This window comes from Puma concolor, chromosome C2, assembly GCF_028749965.1.
Source record: "Puma concolor isolate L17-30 chromosome C2, mPumCon1.1.hap2, whole genome shotgun sequence".
Lineage (NCBI taxonomy): Eukaryota > Metazoa > Chordata > Mammalia > Carnivora > Felidae > Puma > Puma concolor.
Window position 1 is genome coordinate 149,288,768 of NC_141675.1, and position 17,963 is coordinate 149,306,730.

General features: G+C 43.5%; 1 protein-coding gene across 2 annotated transcripts in view; it reads left to right on the forward strand.

Moving 5' to 3' along the window:
- MRPS6 (mitochondrial ribosomal protein S6) overlaps positions 1–8,285 on the forward strand; it is a 67,876-nt gene extending 59,591 nt beyond the window's left edge. For both annotated transcript variants that reach the window (XM_086675910.1, XM_086675909.1), the window contains exon 3: positions 7,669–8,285. In XM_086675910.1, coding sequence (XP_086532036.1) covers positions 7,669–7,858 — 190 coding nt within the window. In that variant the 3' untranslated portion in view covers positions 7,859–8,285. The remainder of the gene's footprint in view (positions 1–7,668) is intronic.
- Positions 8,286–17,963: the final 9,678 nt, after the last annotated feature.

Consider the following 17,963-nt stretch of genomic DNA (forward strand, 5'->3'; position numbering starts at 1 on the left):
ATCTGCCCCTCTCTGAGCCACTTCCCCTCTTTTCCGTTTTGGTGGTGTTGCATTTTTGTGGAAATTTCCACGGTATAATAAGGAGCATGGGAGTAGAAGCAGTCTTTGCCCACACGAACCCTAGGCACAGATCAGCAGGGTGATGAGCATGAAATGACTGTCACAGCTGTGGTGGTGGGCACAAACGCATTTGCATTTTGGCCAGTTCTCTTGTTTAGGTTTGGTTGCTAGAGGAGTGTCAGGACTGGTAGGGGGAAGGCAGAGTAGGTAAAAGGTAAAGGCTGTAAGCGTTTTTATAGTAACAGCGATCTTCCAGAAGCCAAGTTGCAGCCCAGTCTTAGGACTTCCAGGCTTTTCTAGCACTTCTCCTTATCCTTGAGAAACCTCCAGAATTCTGGCTGCAGGAACCAAGAGATGTGGTTGATAGAGTGAGGAACTATGGGCCCTGAAGTCTGGAACTTGCTTTTTACCCTGTGACCTGGAGCAGATCAGTTCCCCAGTTCCCTCATAAGTGACATGAAGGGGTTGAACTGCATTGTCTTCATGGTCCCCTCCAGCACTTACGTTCTGTGATTCTGTAACCCATTGGTCCCAGAGCAGTGTGTGGGCTTCTTGTATCCTGGAGTCAAAAGATCTGCTCTGTTAGAAACCTGGCTGTGGCCACTCAGTAGCTGAGTGACCTTGAGCTAGTGACTTAATCATTCTGAAACTCAAAGGAGGCCATCTCTAGGAGGCCCACTTTGAAAACTGCTAAAGCAGTAGTGTTGCTAAGAGAGGGCTCCTGGACCAGAATAACACCCAGAGGAACTTCCTCTTGCGTTTTCTGAATGGGCCACGTGGGGTGGAGCTTCTACTTCCTGCTTATCCTCTTCCTCAGAAGCTATCTGAAAGATGTGAAAGCACTTTGAAAATTAGAAAGTTCTATGTAAGACCCTTTCCTTTTAATTTCTGGAATAGGAGGTTTCTGATAATATCTGGCATCTAGCTTCCTTCTATCCTTGGGTATTTTTATCCTTATCACAAAATGGTATCCAGAAGCTTTGGATGTCTTAGGATTATTTGGTGAATGCGAGTGTATGGAGAATGTTGTTCAGGAAGACTGCACGAGAGTTGAGCTGTGGGCAGTTGAGTTGGTCGTTGGCAACTGTACACCCGCTTTCTTTTAGAAACATGTTTAGTAGACACTGAGGCTAGCCCACAAAAATGCCTCTGGTACACTTGAATGGAAAATGGAAGAAAACAATGGTTGCTGAAGCCCACATGCGGTATTTGAATAACTTGAATACTGGACTGTAAAGAAAGCCAGGCTTAACTCTAGAGCAGGAGATGTCTGTGGGCCTTCTGGAGGTAGTGGGCACTTGGAATACTTCAAGGGCTGCCAGTAGTGATTGCCTGGGTTATTGAGTGCCCAGAGCATGTCCAGCCCTTGCTTTAGCACGTTTTTCCATATTACCCTATGTGTGATATGTGGCATTTCACCAGCACACTGCCTCAGGCTATAAGCACACGGCTTTAAGTGTAATAAAGCAAAAGAGGAAGACTAGTCTAGGGAAACTAGATGAAAAGCAAGGGAAGAGGAAGGAACTGTAGAATTAAGTATGGTGGGAATGTTGGCAAACAGAGGGTGAGGTCCTAAGTTGTCTGTGGTAGTTTGGAGGGACATTTTGATGAATACAGAATGAAAGAACAAATGAATGAAATAGGAAGAAAGAAATGCTGGGGCAGTGTTGAGTGAGAGAGTTCCCTGCCCTGCCCACCGGGCCACCATAGTTACTGGGGCTTGGGGGAGTTGGATAAAGGGCTGGGGATTGGCAAAGAGAAGGTAATTTATGATTGATCACAGTAACTTTTTAGGTTCTATATTAGAGCCTTACTCAAGGTAAGTAATCAATAATTAAAAATCGAACAAATGAGCAGTTCTTAAGTTTGATGATTTGCAAATCTCGTGCCTTCCATGTGGTGCAGAAATAAACCAGTGGAATTACACCTTGGAGAATTTGGCCAGGTTGGTGTGTGATTTTCATGGTAAGTACAAATGGTAATATCATCAGTGAGCAGAGGTAAAAGTCACTTCCTAGAAGTTTGCCCGATGATAGAGGACTTTACACCATTTTTATTTCATTTCTTTTTTTTTCTTTTTTGATTTTTTTTTAACGTTTTATTTTATGTTTTGAGAGACAGAGCACAAGCAAGGGAAGGGCAGAGAGAGAGGGAGACACAGAATCCAAAGCAGGTTCCAGGATGTGAGCTGTCAGCACAGAGCCCAATGGGGTGGGGGGTGGGGGACCTCAAAACCATGAACGTGAGATCATGACCTGAGCCAAAATCAGATGCTCGACTGACTGAGCCACCCAGGCGCTCCTGTTTCATTTCTTGAGAAATTCTGGGCGGCTTCATTATCTGTAATTGCTCCCTCATCACTGCCACCCATATCAAATCATTCACCAAGTCCTGCCCTTTCAGCTTTCTATGTACCATGATTAAATCAACAGCCTTACAGAGATATAATTGACAACACAGTAAACTACATGCTTTTATTAATACATATTACGTAATGTAATACGTATACATAATACATTCACATATGTATCATATGTATATATACCCACAATATATGTTTGACATATGTATATATACCCATGAAATCACTACAAGCAAGACAATAAGGAGACTGGTCACCCCGGAAGTTCCCTCCTGCCTCTTGTGATCCTTCCCTCCACTTGTTTCCCGTCTATGACAACCACTGGTCTGCTTTCTTTCACTATAGATTAGTTTCTGTTTTCTAGAATCTTACTTAGATACAATCAGACAGCATGTACCCCCCCCCCCGCCTTTTTTTTTAACCATAGTTTCTTTCAGTCAGCCAAATTATTCTGAGATTCATCAATAGTGTGTATCAATAGCTTATTCCTTTTTATAGCTGAGTACTATTCCATCGTATACCATAGTTTGTTTATTGGTTTACATGTTGTTGGATATTTTCTGTTTCCAGTTTGGGATTGTAAGTGTTGCTGCTGTGAGCACTCCTGTACAAATTGTTGTAAGGACTAATGTTTTAATTTTCTTGGATAAATACCTGGGAGTAGAATGGCTTGATCATAATGGCAAGTGTGTATGTTTAACTTTTAAGAAAATGCCAAAAAAGTTGTATCATTTTGCAATCCCACCAGCAGTGTGTGAGAATGCCAGTTCCTGTCTTTCCTCACCAACACTTGGTATTGTTCAGTCTTCTTAATTTTAGCTTATATAGTAGGTATCTCTTTGTGGTTTTAATTTGCATTTCTCTAATGACTAGTCCTATTAAGCATCTTTCTCATGTGCTTCTTTGCCAGAATATATCTTTGGTGAAAAGGCCATTCACATTTTATGCCCCATTAAAATTTTTTTTTTTAATTAAATGAGAGTTCTTTATATTCTAGAAACAAGTCCTTTATCAGACATGGGATTTGCAAATCCCAGCCTGTCACTTGTCTTTTTTATTAGCAGTATCTTTCAAAGAGCAATTTTTAATTTTGATGAAGTCTAGTTTATCACATTTTTCTTTATGGATTTTGCTTTTAGTGTCATGTCTAAAGAATCTTTGCTTAACTCAAGGCCACAGAGGTTTTCTCTTGTTTTCTTCCAGTTTTATAGCTTTGTGTTTTATATTTCAGATCTGTGTCCCATTTGAGTTAATTTTTGTATATGATACAAGTATGGATCGAAGTTCCTTTTTTGCATACATATATAGAATTGTTGGCCACCATTTGTTGAAAAGACACTTGACTGAATTGCCTTTGGTCAAAAATCAGCTGTGCGTATATGGATCTGTTTCTGGACTCTGTTCTACTGATCTGTTTGGGTATCTTTATACAAATACCATAGTGCCTTGATTACTCTAGCTTTATAATGAGTCTTGAAATCAGTGTTAGTTCTTCAACTTTATTCTTTATCAGAGTTGTTTTGGCTGTTCTAGATCCTTTGAATTTCTCTGTGTACCTTAAAATCAGTTCATCAATATCTAATAAAAGTGTCTTTTAGGGATTTTGATTGGGATTCTTTTGAATTTATTGATCAGTTTTAGAGAATTGACATCTACATAAACCTCCATTTAGGTGGGTTTTCTTTAATTTGTTTCAGTAATGTTTTATGGTTTTTGGTGTAGAGGTCTTGCATACCTTTTGTCAGATTTATCCTTAAGTACTTCATATTTCATTTCAAGGTGTTATTATTTGTTGCTAATATATAGAAATATAGTTGACTTTTGTATACTGATCTTGTGTCTTGCAACCTTGCTAAACTCACATATTCTAGTATCTTTTTTATAAATTTCTTTAGATCCTCTTGTATACCCAGTCATTTCATGTGTAAATATAGACAAGTTTACTACTTATCAATCTGGATACCTTTTCTTTTTTTTCTTGCCTTGTTGCACTGGCAAGAGTCTCTAGTAAAATATTGAATAGAAATGGTGAGAACAGACACCCTTGTTTATTCCCAGTCTCAGGAGAAAAGATTCAGACTTTCACCAGTTGATATGATGTTAGTTAGTTCTAGGTTTTGCAGAGATGCCTTTTGTAAGGTTGAAGAAGTTCCTTTGTAGTCTTACTTTGTGGAGAGTTTATCAGAAATGGATATGAAATTTTGTTAAATGCTGCTGCTTTTTTTTTTTTTTTTTTTTTTTGCTATTATTGGAATGATCACATGATTTTTCTTTTTTAGTTTGCTAATAGGATTTACATTGATTTAAAATGTTAAACCAGTCTTGCTTTCTGTGATAAACTCTGCCTGATCATGATACATTATTCTTTTCATATATTTTAGTAGTCAATTTGCTAAAATTTTTTTTCATTTATGTTCATGAGAGATACTGATCAGTTTTTTTCTTTTTTTGTAATGTCTTTGCCTTGTTTTGCCATAAGGGTAATGCTGGCTTCATAGAACACATTGAGAAGTGTTTTCTTATTTTCTGGACCAGTTTGTGCCAAAACTGGCACAAAATTTCCCCCTCAGACGTTTGGTGGAATTCAAAATTGGTGAAACCATGTGGGTCTTTGGTTTTCTTTGTGGAAACGCTTATAACTACAAATTTAATTTCTTTAATAGATATAGGGCTATCCAGGTTATCTATTTCTTTTGGAGTGAGTTTTGGTAGTTTGCATTTTTTCAAGGAATTTCATCTAAGTTGTCAAATTTATTGCAAAATTTGTTTATAATAATAGTCTGTCACATCCTGTTATCATTTCACCTCTCCCATTCCTGAATATTAGTAATTTGTCTCTTTATTTTTTTCTACTGATCAGTCTGACTAGAGATGTATCAGTTTTACTGATCTCGGTGAACTAGTATTTATTTGGTTTTGTTGATGTTTTCTTGTTTTTCTGTTTTCTGCTTCAGAGATTTCTGCTCTGATCTTTATTTTTTCTTCCTTCCTTCCTTCCTTCCTTCCTTCCTTCCTTCCTTCCTTTTCTTCTCTCTTCTCTTCTCTTCTCTTTTTTTTTTTTTTGTCTTAGTTTGTGCTTAATTTGCTCTTCTTTTTCTGTTTTTTTTAAGGTAGAAATTTTGAGGCTTTTCCTCTTTTCTTACATAAGTGTTTAGTGCTATAAATTTCCTGCTTTAGTGGCATTCTGATATGTTGCTTTCATTTTCATTCAATTCACATTTCCTTTTGACTTCTTATTTGACCTGTAGGCTATTTAGATGTATGTTTAGTTTTCAAGTATTTGGAGACTTTCCCGAGTTTTTTCTGTGTGATTCAAGTCCCTTTAGATTTATTGAGACTTGTTTTATGGCCCAGAATATGGTTGACCTTGGTAAATGTGCTGTTAGCAGTTGAGAACAATGTGTATTCTGCTCTTTTTGTTCGGAGGGTCTATAAAGATCAGACCTAGTTGGTTGATGGTGGTGCTCATTTTTTGTATATCCTTGCTGGTTTTCTGTATACTAGTTTTATTGATTACTGAGAGGAATATTAAAAGTCACCAACTATAGTTGTGGATTTCCCTTGTCAGTTCTGTTAGTTTTCTTCCTGTATGAGGAAATTCTGTTGTTTGATACATACACATTTAGGATTGCTGTGTCTTCTTGGTGAACTGATTGTTACATACTATCTTTTTCTATCCCTCGTAATTTTCTTTGCTCTGAGATCTACTTTAATATTATTGTAGCCACTGAAGCTTTCTTTTGATTAATGTTTTTGCATAGTATATGTTTTTCTTCCATTCCACTTTGAATAATTATTTACTTGAAAAACTTTCCCACTAGGCTTGGCTAAGGGTGAACGATCACCTGGCAAATTGTTTTGTGAGTTTGAACCCTCTTTGTATGGAATTACACAAAACGTCATCCTTTTCCCTGTAACTTCCTTCCTTGTTGAATTTGTCCATTTTCAGTTTGGTCTCTCCTGCTTTCCGTGAGAATTCCACCTTTCATGCTAACATAACACTACTGCTGTCAGATATTTACTGTGGACCTGCTGTGTGTTAGTCTCTGTTCAGGGTGCTGGGGAGAGATTAACAAAGTCCTTCTTACGGCAACTATGTTTTGGTGGAGTGAGATAGACAGTAAACAACTATATGCTGTATCGGTGGTGATAAGCTCTGTGGGAAAAAACAGAGAGTAAGAGAGAGTAATGAGGCTTGGTACGTGGAGCAAGGAGGATGTTGCATTAGGAGAAGTGATCAAAGAGGTCCTCTCTACAAGGTGACATTTGGACAGAGACATGACAGAGGTGAGGGGTGAGCTATGGGGAACTCGAGCGAAGAACATTTCTGGCAGAAGGAACAGTGAGAATGAAGACCTAGGATGGGAATATGTTCGGGGAGGAGAGTGTGGCTGGAACAAAGTAAGTGATGTCAAAGGTCGCCTTAGCCAGATGGAACACTGCAGAATTCTGAATGGCTGCACTGAAAACTGGCCTTTTGCAGCACTGTGGTTCAAACCAAATGGTACAAGGGAGGCTTAAACTTTTAGAACTGAGCGGAGGGCGTGGGCAGGGAGAAGGGCTGCTGCTGCTTTTGTGACATCAACCAGCTGAGCCGATCCAGTTGTTGATGTGGTGAAGCCAGTGAGCTGTAGGAGATGCCCTTCTGCGTTATTCTGCTTTGAGTGGAGGAACATTAAATTCTTTGTCTTACTCAGGATTCACAGAATTTTCTTTCTGGTCTTTGTCAGTTCTTGAACATGGAGGGTAGTCTTAGACAAGTCCCAGGCCTTTCAGAATGTTTTTCCTTATTTGTGAAGTGTGGCTGGTGGTCTGCACTCTCTCTGGTGCACTGAGTTACTTGTGTAACCCTTTGGAAAACTATAAGGCCTTCCCTAATAAGATGTTTTCTCAAAAATAGTTTGCAAAATCTAGCCTTGTTGAATAGTAAATTCTGTTCTTAAACCCATCATTTTACCATATTGTCTCTATTTCCCTCTCTATGTAAAGTCACGGCACTTTTTGCTACCACAGAGTTTGGATTCGGATTTTCCTGAGGGTGTTAATGAGAAGAGCCATAGGAAGGGTGGGGGGTGGGCAAACACTTCTGTTTAGCTGGTCAGCTCGTACTTTCTATTTTGACAAAGGTGTGTATGTGTTTTTGTGTAGTTGATCTTTATCTGGGCAGGAGTAGAAAACATTGTCCAAAATAGTGGAAGTGTTATATTTCAGAATGCAGGAATTCACACATTTTTATTTTATTGCAGGTATTTCTTGGTGGATTTTTATGCACCAACAACCGCTGTGGAAAGCATAATGGAACATTTGTCTCGAGACATTGATGTGATTAGACCGAATGTTGTAAAACACCCTCTGACCCAGGAAGTAAAAGCGTGTGAAGGGATTGTCCCAGTCCCACTTGAAGAAAAACTATATTCCACGAAGAAGAGGAAGTGAGAAGATTTACCAGATTATAGCTTTATATTTAATTCTATCACTTTTGAGTACCATGGATTAATAATTTACAGACTTGACCCTTATGTAAGAGTGTGTTACAGGTGCCATTTGATTTTTCGAAGGTATTTTTTAGCTCTTGATCTCCCTTGCCCTAAGAGGTTGGGGAAGGGCTCGGCTTAGGGCCGCTTTGTAATCTGTGGTACCAGCACGTTGTTCTTGACTTCATTTCATTCGTGTGATTTTTTTGTTGGTGAGGACTTTGCCCTACAACAACGCTAACACCATTTTGAAGAGCAAAGCTTCTGAAAACTGCCTCAGACTGCAAGCTCGTTATTCAGGCTAGTCAACCATGCAAAATAAAAATTTAAGACCACTGCATTTATATGAGTAACTTTTGACCAGAATAATAAACATAATTTCAGAAAAACTCGGGGAGGTCTTTTGTCTCTTCACCTGCCCCAGCACAGTGAACCGCCGGAGGCCCTGAGCGCCGTCTGCCCAGAAGCCCGGAATGCCCGCAGTGCGTGGGAGGGTTACCTGGTTACCAGCCCAAGTGCAGAGACTGGGAGAAGTCAGGGGCGAGGGTGGGGCAGGGATGTGTGTGTCCCTCCACTACCGGGCATTCTATAAAATCAGTGACTTTTTCTTTTATCTCACAGTTAACTTGACCATAGGTGGGTGTTGCTGTCTGTAGAGGGACGTGAAGTGCTGTGGCTTGAGCTCTCGCGCTGCTTCCTCTCATTCTTCTGCACTCCCCCCGCCCCCGCCCACACCGGCCTCCTCCCCTCTCCCCCTACCCTGACCAGTTGGAAGCCGGTGGGGTTGCCCAAAGAGCTGGCTGGCACCAGTGCCTGTGGCCAGTGGCACTCTGAGCTCTTAGGGAGACTTCCAAGGAGCTACATCTCTTTTTTTCTGTTTTTTATTTGATACTTACGGACCTGCTTTTTAAAACCACATCTTGAAATAAAAAGACAAGTTTTGTATTGAGCGTTTTTTTGTTTTGGCAGGGGAGAGGTTGGTTGTAGGATGTTGTTACGCTTTTGAGACTAAGAACCAACCGGTCTTTGCTTGAACTGAGTGCAATTAAGGCTACCATATTTAGCAAATAGAAATGCAGGGTGCCCAGTTAAATTGGAATTGCAGATAAACAACGAATCTTTTTTTCCTCGTAAGCATGCCCCAATGTTGCATGGAACATACTTAGAGCAAAAAGCGATGTGCCGTTTGTTTGAAATTCAGATTTACCTGGGTGTTCTGTATTTTACGTGGCAGGCAACGTTGCTATGACGCCTGCCCAGAGATGGGGTGTGCTCTGCCTTGGGGAGCGGAAGCCGGCCTCGGGCAGCCTGGCTTTGCAGCTGGTGGCGTCGCACCGAGGCGAGTTTGAAGAGCATCAGGAGCTAACAGAAGAGAACGCAGCTGGCATGCTCGTTTGCCTCCAACTCTTGATTCCCTCAGCCCGCCAGAAAACCCATCTAGAAACTAAAATTTCATCCCTGGTCAGTTCCAGATCATCTGTTCTGTGAGCCTTAAGTCACACTGCAGTCTTAGAATCAGTAAGGGCCACCGGCCTTTTGCAAGAAACAAATTCTCCTTTAAGGAAAGTCCATCTGCGGGCTCTGCCCGAGGCCTAGCAAGCGGAGGACCCGGTGTCTCTGGCAGCCGGATGGCTTCTGTGGCGGGTGAGGAGGCGGCTTCTTCCCGGAACGGTCACTGGCGTCTCCTCCTCGGTCTCCTCAGAGCCGGTGAACCGGAAGAAATTAACCAGCCTGTCCACCTTCCCAAAGGGGTGCCCTGCACAGGGTGTCCGTAGTGACAGAGCTTCTGTGCGTTAATTGTTGGGGGGAGCGCCAGCTCCTGAGTACAATCTCTGGTCGTTGTAGCTTGTACAGTCAGATCATGTTAAAGCAGGAAGGGGCCCAGAGATTAGGCCTCTGCCTCTTTTAAATCACGAGACGGAGACACAGATGTGCAAGCCCGGTGTCCCCAAGAATCAGGAGGAGCCCAGCTCCTAACTAAGCCCGGGCTTCCTCCCTCTGTAACGCTGCCCGTCTCTGCCTTGTCCCTTTGCTTAATTCTTTCTTTGTCTTCAGTTGATGTATAATTGACCCACTACAGTATTATATTAGTTTCAGGTAGCCAACGTAGTGTTTTGGTATTTTTATACATTACAAATGTACAAAATGATTGCTCAGAGAGGCCTGGTTACTCTGTCACCATATGGAGTTATTACTGTATTGTTGACTGTATTCCCCATGCTGTAAATGACATCCCCATGACTGATTGTATAACTGGAAGGCTGTACTTCTTCATCCCCTTCCCCTATTTTGCCCACCCCCCTCCCACCCTTCCTCCCTTCTGGCAACCAGCAGTGCTCTGTATTTATGAGTCTCTTTCTGTTTTGTTTGTTTTATTCTTTGGAGTCCGCAAAGAAGTGAAATCGTTCAGTGATGGTCTTTCCCTGTGTGCGTTACTTCACTTAGCATAATACCCTCTAGGCCCATCCACGTTGTTGCAGATGGCGAGATTTCACCCTTTTCCTTAAGAGCTCAGACAGCACCGAGCTTCAACTTCCTCACTGTAAAATAAGTCTCTTTGAAGAGCAGTAGTTCAGCAAAGAGGGTCATTAAAAACTGTAGCCTGGAAATAAAAGGGATAAAGTGGAGGTTATCTGGGAAAATATGCTACTTCCTGTTTCATTAGGAATTTCCTGAAAGTTTGGGCTTTCAGCCAGGGCGCGTGAGAGCACTAACTCTTCTTCCGAATGGCTTGCAAGTGTGTGTACTTTCGCTCAGGTGCCGTCCGACGCATTTTCGCTTCTCCTAAAGTTCAGTATGTGCACACTGCGTGCCATATTTGGGGCCACACACGTCTTCTCTGGAACCTCATCTTAGTCCTTTCGGCAGCGTTACAAGGAAGCATTGTCATCCCTGGTGTTTGGATGAGGAAACAGGCTCAGAGCGATTTGACCTTGACCCTACAACTACCAACTGACAGCTGGAATCTTGAACTGGGGACCCTGAGGCCATCCAGTCTTTTCCGTTCAGTCACAGCGAACTTGTCTTTATTCTCTCCGGTTAAACTAGGCACCTGGATGTCTGGGGCGAATGATGACTGCTCAGATGAGTAGTAGTGGTCCTCATGGCCTGAGAGTGGTGCTGGCACATTGTTTTCCTGCACTTGCTAGTCCCTGGGAAGTTGATTGACGTTCTTGAGCATTCCAGGTCATGCCAGTGTTCAGAATCCTGTGGCACAGTTTAGAGAGAGGAAGGAGGCTGGCTAAGTAGGGCAGCCATGCAGTGTGCCACTTGCCCTCCTTGGAAGCTCCAGAATGAAGGCACAGTCTCTCCTCTCTCAGCTGCTGATTCATAGCTAGACCGTCAGCCACTAAGGGGCCCTTGTCCCCTTGCAAAATACCTGGTGTCTGAGCAGGGCCTGTGTGGGGGTCCTTTCCAGGCTGCGTGTTTGCCATCAGAGCCAAGAGCGTCTGGTCCTCCTGCCCAGGTTGGCGGTGGTCTGCTCCTTCACGGGGTGATTAGGAGCAGGGTTCTGGAAGGAAAGCAGTCAAAAGACAGCCCCTGTCTTCATGGGCTCCTAGCAGAGAAGGCAGGAAAGTGAGTGTGGCGCCCAGCATGGGGAGGGCTGCAGAAGTGACAGGCTGAGGTCTGGGGGGCGAGCCGGCCCTGCGCATGCAGCCGCCCTGGGACCCTGAGCTAGAGAGCAGAGCGGCCCCTGTGGAGGGGAAGAGAGGTCCCTGACAAAGGATCCCGTCAGATCTGGGGGACCCACAGGGATAAATTTGGAGGACTGGAGTCTGCCAAAATGCACTGAGCCTCAGAAGCACAGGAGGCTAGGGCTGAAGGTTGAAGCAGTGATTCCAGAGCGTTCCCTTTGGGCTCACTTCTTGAAATGATGCGTCTTCCTCAGTTTTGTTACCTTGACTATACTTGTGGTTCACTTTGGACAGGAACAAGCTTCTGGAAGTACTTTTTCACATGGGTTGGGCTCAGGAGGCAGGTAGAGAGTGCGATGGAGGCTGTGGGCCCAAGAAGCTAGTTTCAGATGTGTCTCAGAAACTGCTTCCTGGAGACGTTTGTAAGTGATGGAGGTATTCAGCAGGCATCTTGAGTCGGAGGACTAGGTCCTGTACTATGGAATGTCAAGGAAGGACCGTTAAGCACAGGTGAGCCCCTTAGATTTTTGCTGAAAGGTAACATTTTTCTTGATTGAGATGAAATATTTGTTTGAAGGATTAGGAGGATTGAAAGCATGAGCTGTGCTTCCCTCCTTGTAGTCGAGTCCAGAAGAGTCATGGTCTACCCCACACAGCCAGGGGATGCATGACAGCACATCTGAGGGACACTTTCAGCAAGTGCTCATGGTAACAGTAATCTTTTATGCTCCCTTAACATTCTACAGATGGGGCACCCAAGGCTCAGAGAAAATAAGTGACTCGTCCAAGGCGGCAACGGGAGGATTTGGATTGGGATTTGAAAGTCCAGTTTTGGCTCACTGCATCCTTCTGGAGGTGGACACCAGCAATCCCTGCTGAATCAGCCATGCTCCGGGGGGCTGGTTCCAGGATTTGATGCCCTGGTCCCTTCCTACCCCACACCTAGACCAAGGACCCAGGCTTTATCATTTTAAGAGGGGAGAGGGTGGATCTGGGACTTCTTGGGAGTGTTTTTATCTCAGGTCTTCGAAGAGAAGTCATGAGAACGACAGAATAAAAACGTTAGCATGCCCTGGAGACCAGGCCTCCTTTCTGCACATTTTTTTTTCTCTAATTTCCCGTAGTTTTTCTTTTCTTTTTTTTTTTTTTTTTTTTTTTTCCCTTCCATACTCCAGGGGTATGTGTATGAAGCGCACACATGGCAGGTGATGCCCTGGGCAGGATACAAAGATGAGTGGGCAGTGACCCTGACCTCAAAGTCGTAGACAGGGGAGGTGGAAATACTCCGCTATCTAAAAACAGGCCATAATAAAAATGGTAATTAAGATTTAAACTAAGTGCAGTGGAAAACACAGAACTGGATTCATTAGCACTTGGAGCTGGGGAGGAGGGTGCGGTTTCCAGCAGAGATCGTGTTTCAGCAGGCATAGGGACTAGTGTGGAGCATGGGAGGGTAGCAGATGGGAGGTGGCAAAACTACAGTGTTTTCAGTACACCTGGGGGCCAGGCAGGTATGGTCTGGCACACGACAGGTTGGGAATTCAGGGAGGGTCCAAGTCCCTGACTGCTGGTGAGAAGGCATTTCGCGATTGAAGTTTTCTTGAACTGAAAGGATCATTTTGAAGAGCCAGGAGCGAGTAGTGTGCATACTAATTCCCTATAAAATGTGCGTCCTAATTGACCAATGCTCTACACTACCCACATATTTGTAAGAAAGAAACTATGATATAAACTCATCGTGGAGAAGTACGAAGGGGGTTGGGGCGAGGTTGTCCGATGTCCACCAGCAGGTGGACAGTGCACTGGACCGTGTGCTTGCCCAGTGACCCCCAGCTGAACTGGGTGTGCCCTGAAATGCTGTGTGTGGGAGCATTGTGAGAGTATACAGCATCCTCTCCTTTTGTGGTCTGGGCTGTTGCCATTTGTTGTTCAGAGGGCTCGGTGATAGATGACTGCACCTGAGCTTGACCTGGAATGCCACCTGCCAGGACCTGCCCTGTCTCCTGGCAGGCCAGGATCGTGTTGACGGTGGGAAGATCCCAGAGCAATTTGTGGGATTCTTGGTCACCTTGAAAAAAGTGTTAGGAGCATAGAACTTTGGGTCAGAGACCTCCTCAATGGCCCTGCGTTGCCACCCTCCAGCCACAGGATCTCACACACTTTCTTGTCTTCCCTCAGCCTCAGGCTTCAGAGTCTTTGAAAAAGTGTGGCCAGAGAACCAGCCGGTCTTAAAGAGCCTTCCAAGTCTGCAAGGCCCTGGATCAGGTCCCACTGCCTGGTTTGCTGAAGGGTTATTCCATTAGTGATTCGGGAACCTGGTAGGGAGAGGGGGAGGGCTTAAAATAATTTCTCAGGGGCTTCTTTGCACACTTCTCTTCATCTTCTGATAAGCATAGCTGTTGTTTTCATGGCTTGCCAGTGGGTTCTGTGGGGCTATTACTCGAAACAGAATAGGCTCTGTACCCGACCACAAGAAAACAGCAAAGGGAGCCCCAGAGGCCAGCACGAGCATTTGCTGGGCTCAAATTGCCAACATACTTTTTGCTTTGAGAACACAGCTTTAAGGCACATGGACTTAAAACCAAACACAGGCACAAGGCACTCTTATTCCACAGGAGGAAAACATAGTGTGGTGGCCAAGAAGTTTCTGGGCGGTGGCAAAGTCTTGTTTTTGGAGCGGCACACCACGACCCTAAAAATCAACCCCTAAGTCTGTAGTGACAGCAGCAAGACCTAGACAACCCTGCGCAGTCCCAGATCCCCCAAGCCCGGTGGGGCAATTAACAAAAGATTCCTGAAACCAGATGGAGTCTCCACAGTGTTCGAGAACATTTGGGTTGCTGCAAGTGTTGTCTGGTACTGTGGAATTGGTGTCTGTGTGTTGTATCTGCATCTTTTCCCCCAGAGCAAGCTAAGCTGTGCGTCCTCTGGGGAAGGAAATGTGATTTCATCCCATTTCCCAGAGAAGGTTTGCCTGAGATGCTTCCATCGTGAGTGGAAAAGACAAGGATGCATTGTTCGGTGGACAATGCCAGAAGTAAGGAATATGCAAAACGGACCTGATCTCTCCATTCCAAGTCCGTAGGAGACCATTGTTTCCATAAAGCTCCTATTGAGCTAATGACTTGACTATAAAGTTCTTTGTCCAAATGAATCCCAAAATGTGAGTACCTCTTTGTGGAGGACTAGATACTGCTTTTTTTTTTATAGATGTCAAACCCTGTTAACTGTCAGTTCTCATTATCCAAAGAATCTGTATTTGTCAATTTGCCTACTTGCAAACGTTTATTTGTACCCCCTCCCCCAAATCAATACAGTATTTTCACAGTCATTCACAGATGGGGAGGCAAAAATTTGAGCCTCCTGTCGAGTCCTTTTCCAGATGAGGTTGTACAAAGTGACCTTCTGCCTTGTTTCAGCTCTCCTACTGTGAACAAGTGTCTTTGTTGTGATCTATTCAGTTTGCATCAGTGTTGTTTGCATCAGTGTGCTTTTTGTTGGTGATCTTACTGTTTAAAATGGCCCCAAGCATAGTGCTGAAGTGCCGTCCGGTGTTCCTAAGCAGAGAAGGCTGTGCTGTGCCTTACAGAGAAAATACATGTGTTAGATTGGCTTCCCCGAGGCATGAGTTCCTGGGTTGTTGGCCTCGTTCAATGTTAATGAATCAGTATAAATTAAATAAGGTGTCTTTAAAAAGAAACATGTATCACCAAGACTGTATATTGACAGGTTGACATAAACACGGTCAGAGGCTCACAGGAACCTCTCCTAGGAGCATTGGGTTAGTATTCTCCAAACCAGTATTTGCAGCCCCAACTTTATAGGACATACTCTCTCAAATAACAAGAATCAGCTCTTCCTTGACTCTGGTGTGTGTAATTTGTTTTTCTGCTGAGGACTTCTTTGACAGATTTCTATAATTCTCTGATTTTTGTCTGCGTTAGGGTGATTTTTATTCCCACCGTTGTTCTTAAGATTGCACGTCTGGTTGTCTTCTGCCGTCCTGCCTCCTCTCATCCACACTTACTTTCGTTATCTAGAGTACCGTCCACTAGAGAGCTAGCTCTCTGTCTACACAAGCCAGGGCCCTTCTCTTAAGACGTACCTTGGCAGAAGCGTTTGGTGACGTGGCCAGAAAGAGCCAGACCGGAAGAGAAGAGCCTGGACACGGTGCTCCATGTAAATCCTAGCCATAGAAGCAGGCGGATTCTGTGGGGTTTAATTAAGGCCCTGGAAAGGGGTAATTAGATAAGTAGTGTAGCAACCCCCCACCCCCATCCCCTGCAAGGCTCCCAGGGTATTGCGACGCTTTTCGTAGCATCCTCCAAGTCAAATACATTTTAATGACCTTTAAAACAAGAGCAAAACTTTGGTCACAAGGCAGAATCACAAGGAATTTTAAAGGCGTTGATTTTATAGTTAATAGTTATAAACAATGCTTTGGAAGCTTATTCCTCTTCCATAGACTTCTTACCAGATCTAAATACGGCATCTAAATATGGCATAAAATATTTAATGTGATTCAGTCAAATATTGAGGAAATTTGTTTGGTCTTTACTCTCATCCCTCCTCATCATAATGAAATGGTTGGGTTAAATCTCTATTCTGGTCAAATGTGATGGCATTACAAAGACTGCCCTCACCTACGGCACTGTTCGTACTCTGCTTTCTTTCTTCAAACTCGTATGTGTATTGATAAACTAGAAACATTCTTCTTTAAAAAAAAATTCAAACATACATAAAAGTACACAGAAGATACCATAACAAACTTGAGGCACTTACCACTTAGATTAGACTGATACTGTATTTTTGCTGTATTTCAAGTCTTTAAAAATTTTTTTTTTCAACGTTTATTTATTTTTGGGACAGAGAGAGACAGAGCATGAACGGGGGAGGGGCAGAGAGAGAGGGAGACACAGAATCGGAAACAGGCTCCAGGCTCTGAGCCATCAGCCCAGAGCCCGATGCGGGGCTCGAACCCATGGGCCGCGAGATCGTGACCTGGCTGAAGTCGGACGCTTGACCGACTGCGCCACCCAGGCGCCCCTATTTCAGGTCTTTTAAAGACATAAAATGTTAGACCTAGTTGAAGTCCTTTTTTTATCTCGCCTGTTCTTCCAGGAGGTTACCATCACGTCAAAGTCAGTGCGCATTATTTATCTTATTTATATGTATGTCCCACACCATATACATTGGGTTACAATTTATAATACTGCTTTGTGGATTGTTTTTTTTTTTAAGTGTCCTTCACCCCCAGCGCAGAGGCCAACATGGGACTTGAACTCATGATCCTAAGACTCCGGCACTTAACCAACTGAGCCACCCAGGCACCCCACTGCTTTGTGGATTTTGAATGAGCTAAATGGATTCGTGGTATGGAGGCTTCAGCAATGTGCTTTTTTTTTTTTTTTTCATTCAACACTATCATTTTGAGATCTGTTTTGTAGATCTAGTTCGTTCATTGATCTCCACTGTCCTAAAGGGTTCTGTGTGTGACTGCATCACACTTTGGCCACGTCTTAATGGGCACGTCCAAGTTTACAGTGTTTCAAGCAATGCTGCCGTTCACTTCCTGGGGATGACTCCTGGAGCATGTGTGTATTTCACTAGACACCGAATTGCTGGCTCATCAGGCATTTTCATTTTCACTTTTACTAGTTATTGACAAATTTCTCTCAAAGTCATCATGCCAACTTACACACCCAATGGCAAGTTTTGAGAGTTCCTGTTTTTAGACACCTCCCAATACATGGGCTTATGTTAAAAAGAAAAAAAAAAAGTCCCCAGACTTCGCCAGTCTAATGAGTGTCAAGAGCTATCTCTTTTTTAAACGTACATTTTCTCTATTATTAATAGGCATGAGCTTATTTTTGTGGTAGTGGTCATTTTGGTGTTTTTCTGTTAGTTGTCTTTTTATATTCTCTGCTAATTTCCTTCCTGAGTTGTCATTTTTCTGACCTAAGAAAACAGAATAGCAAAGCTTTCTATACAAGTGTAGTTCAAGAGGGTCTAAGACCACCACCTTGGTCTTGCCCTGCCACTGGCAGGAGTGAAGAGGGGGCCCCAGATTCCATGTGTTTCTGGCAATGCCCCCTTTCATTTTTTTGCCTCCCCACCCCACTCGACATCCTCTCAATGTGTGTGTGTGCACGCACACACACGCACATGCACACACACATAGAGTCTGGCTCTGCTGTCTCCCTTGAGAACATCTGGACCAATATAGTGATGCCCTTTATTCTTGTTTATGAGAGTCACCACGAGAAGGCCAGCGTTTCCAGGTCATCCCTCACCCTTGGCAACCCAATCCCCATTTTTCTCAGTCAATCCATCTTTTGACCCATCTCCCTCTCTAATCCTGAAACCTGTTTCCTGTGCCTCTGGAACTCACAGACATCAGCCACATCTCCAATCCCCTCAATCTCTTCTAAA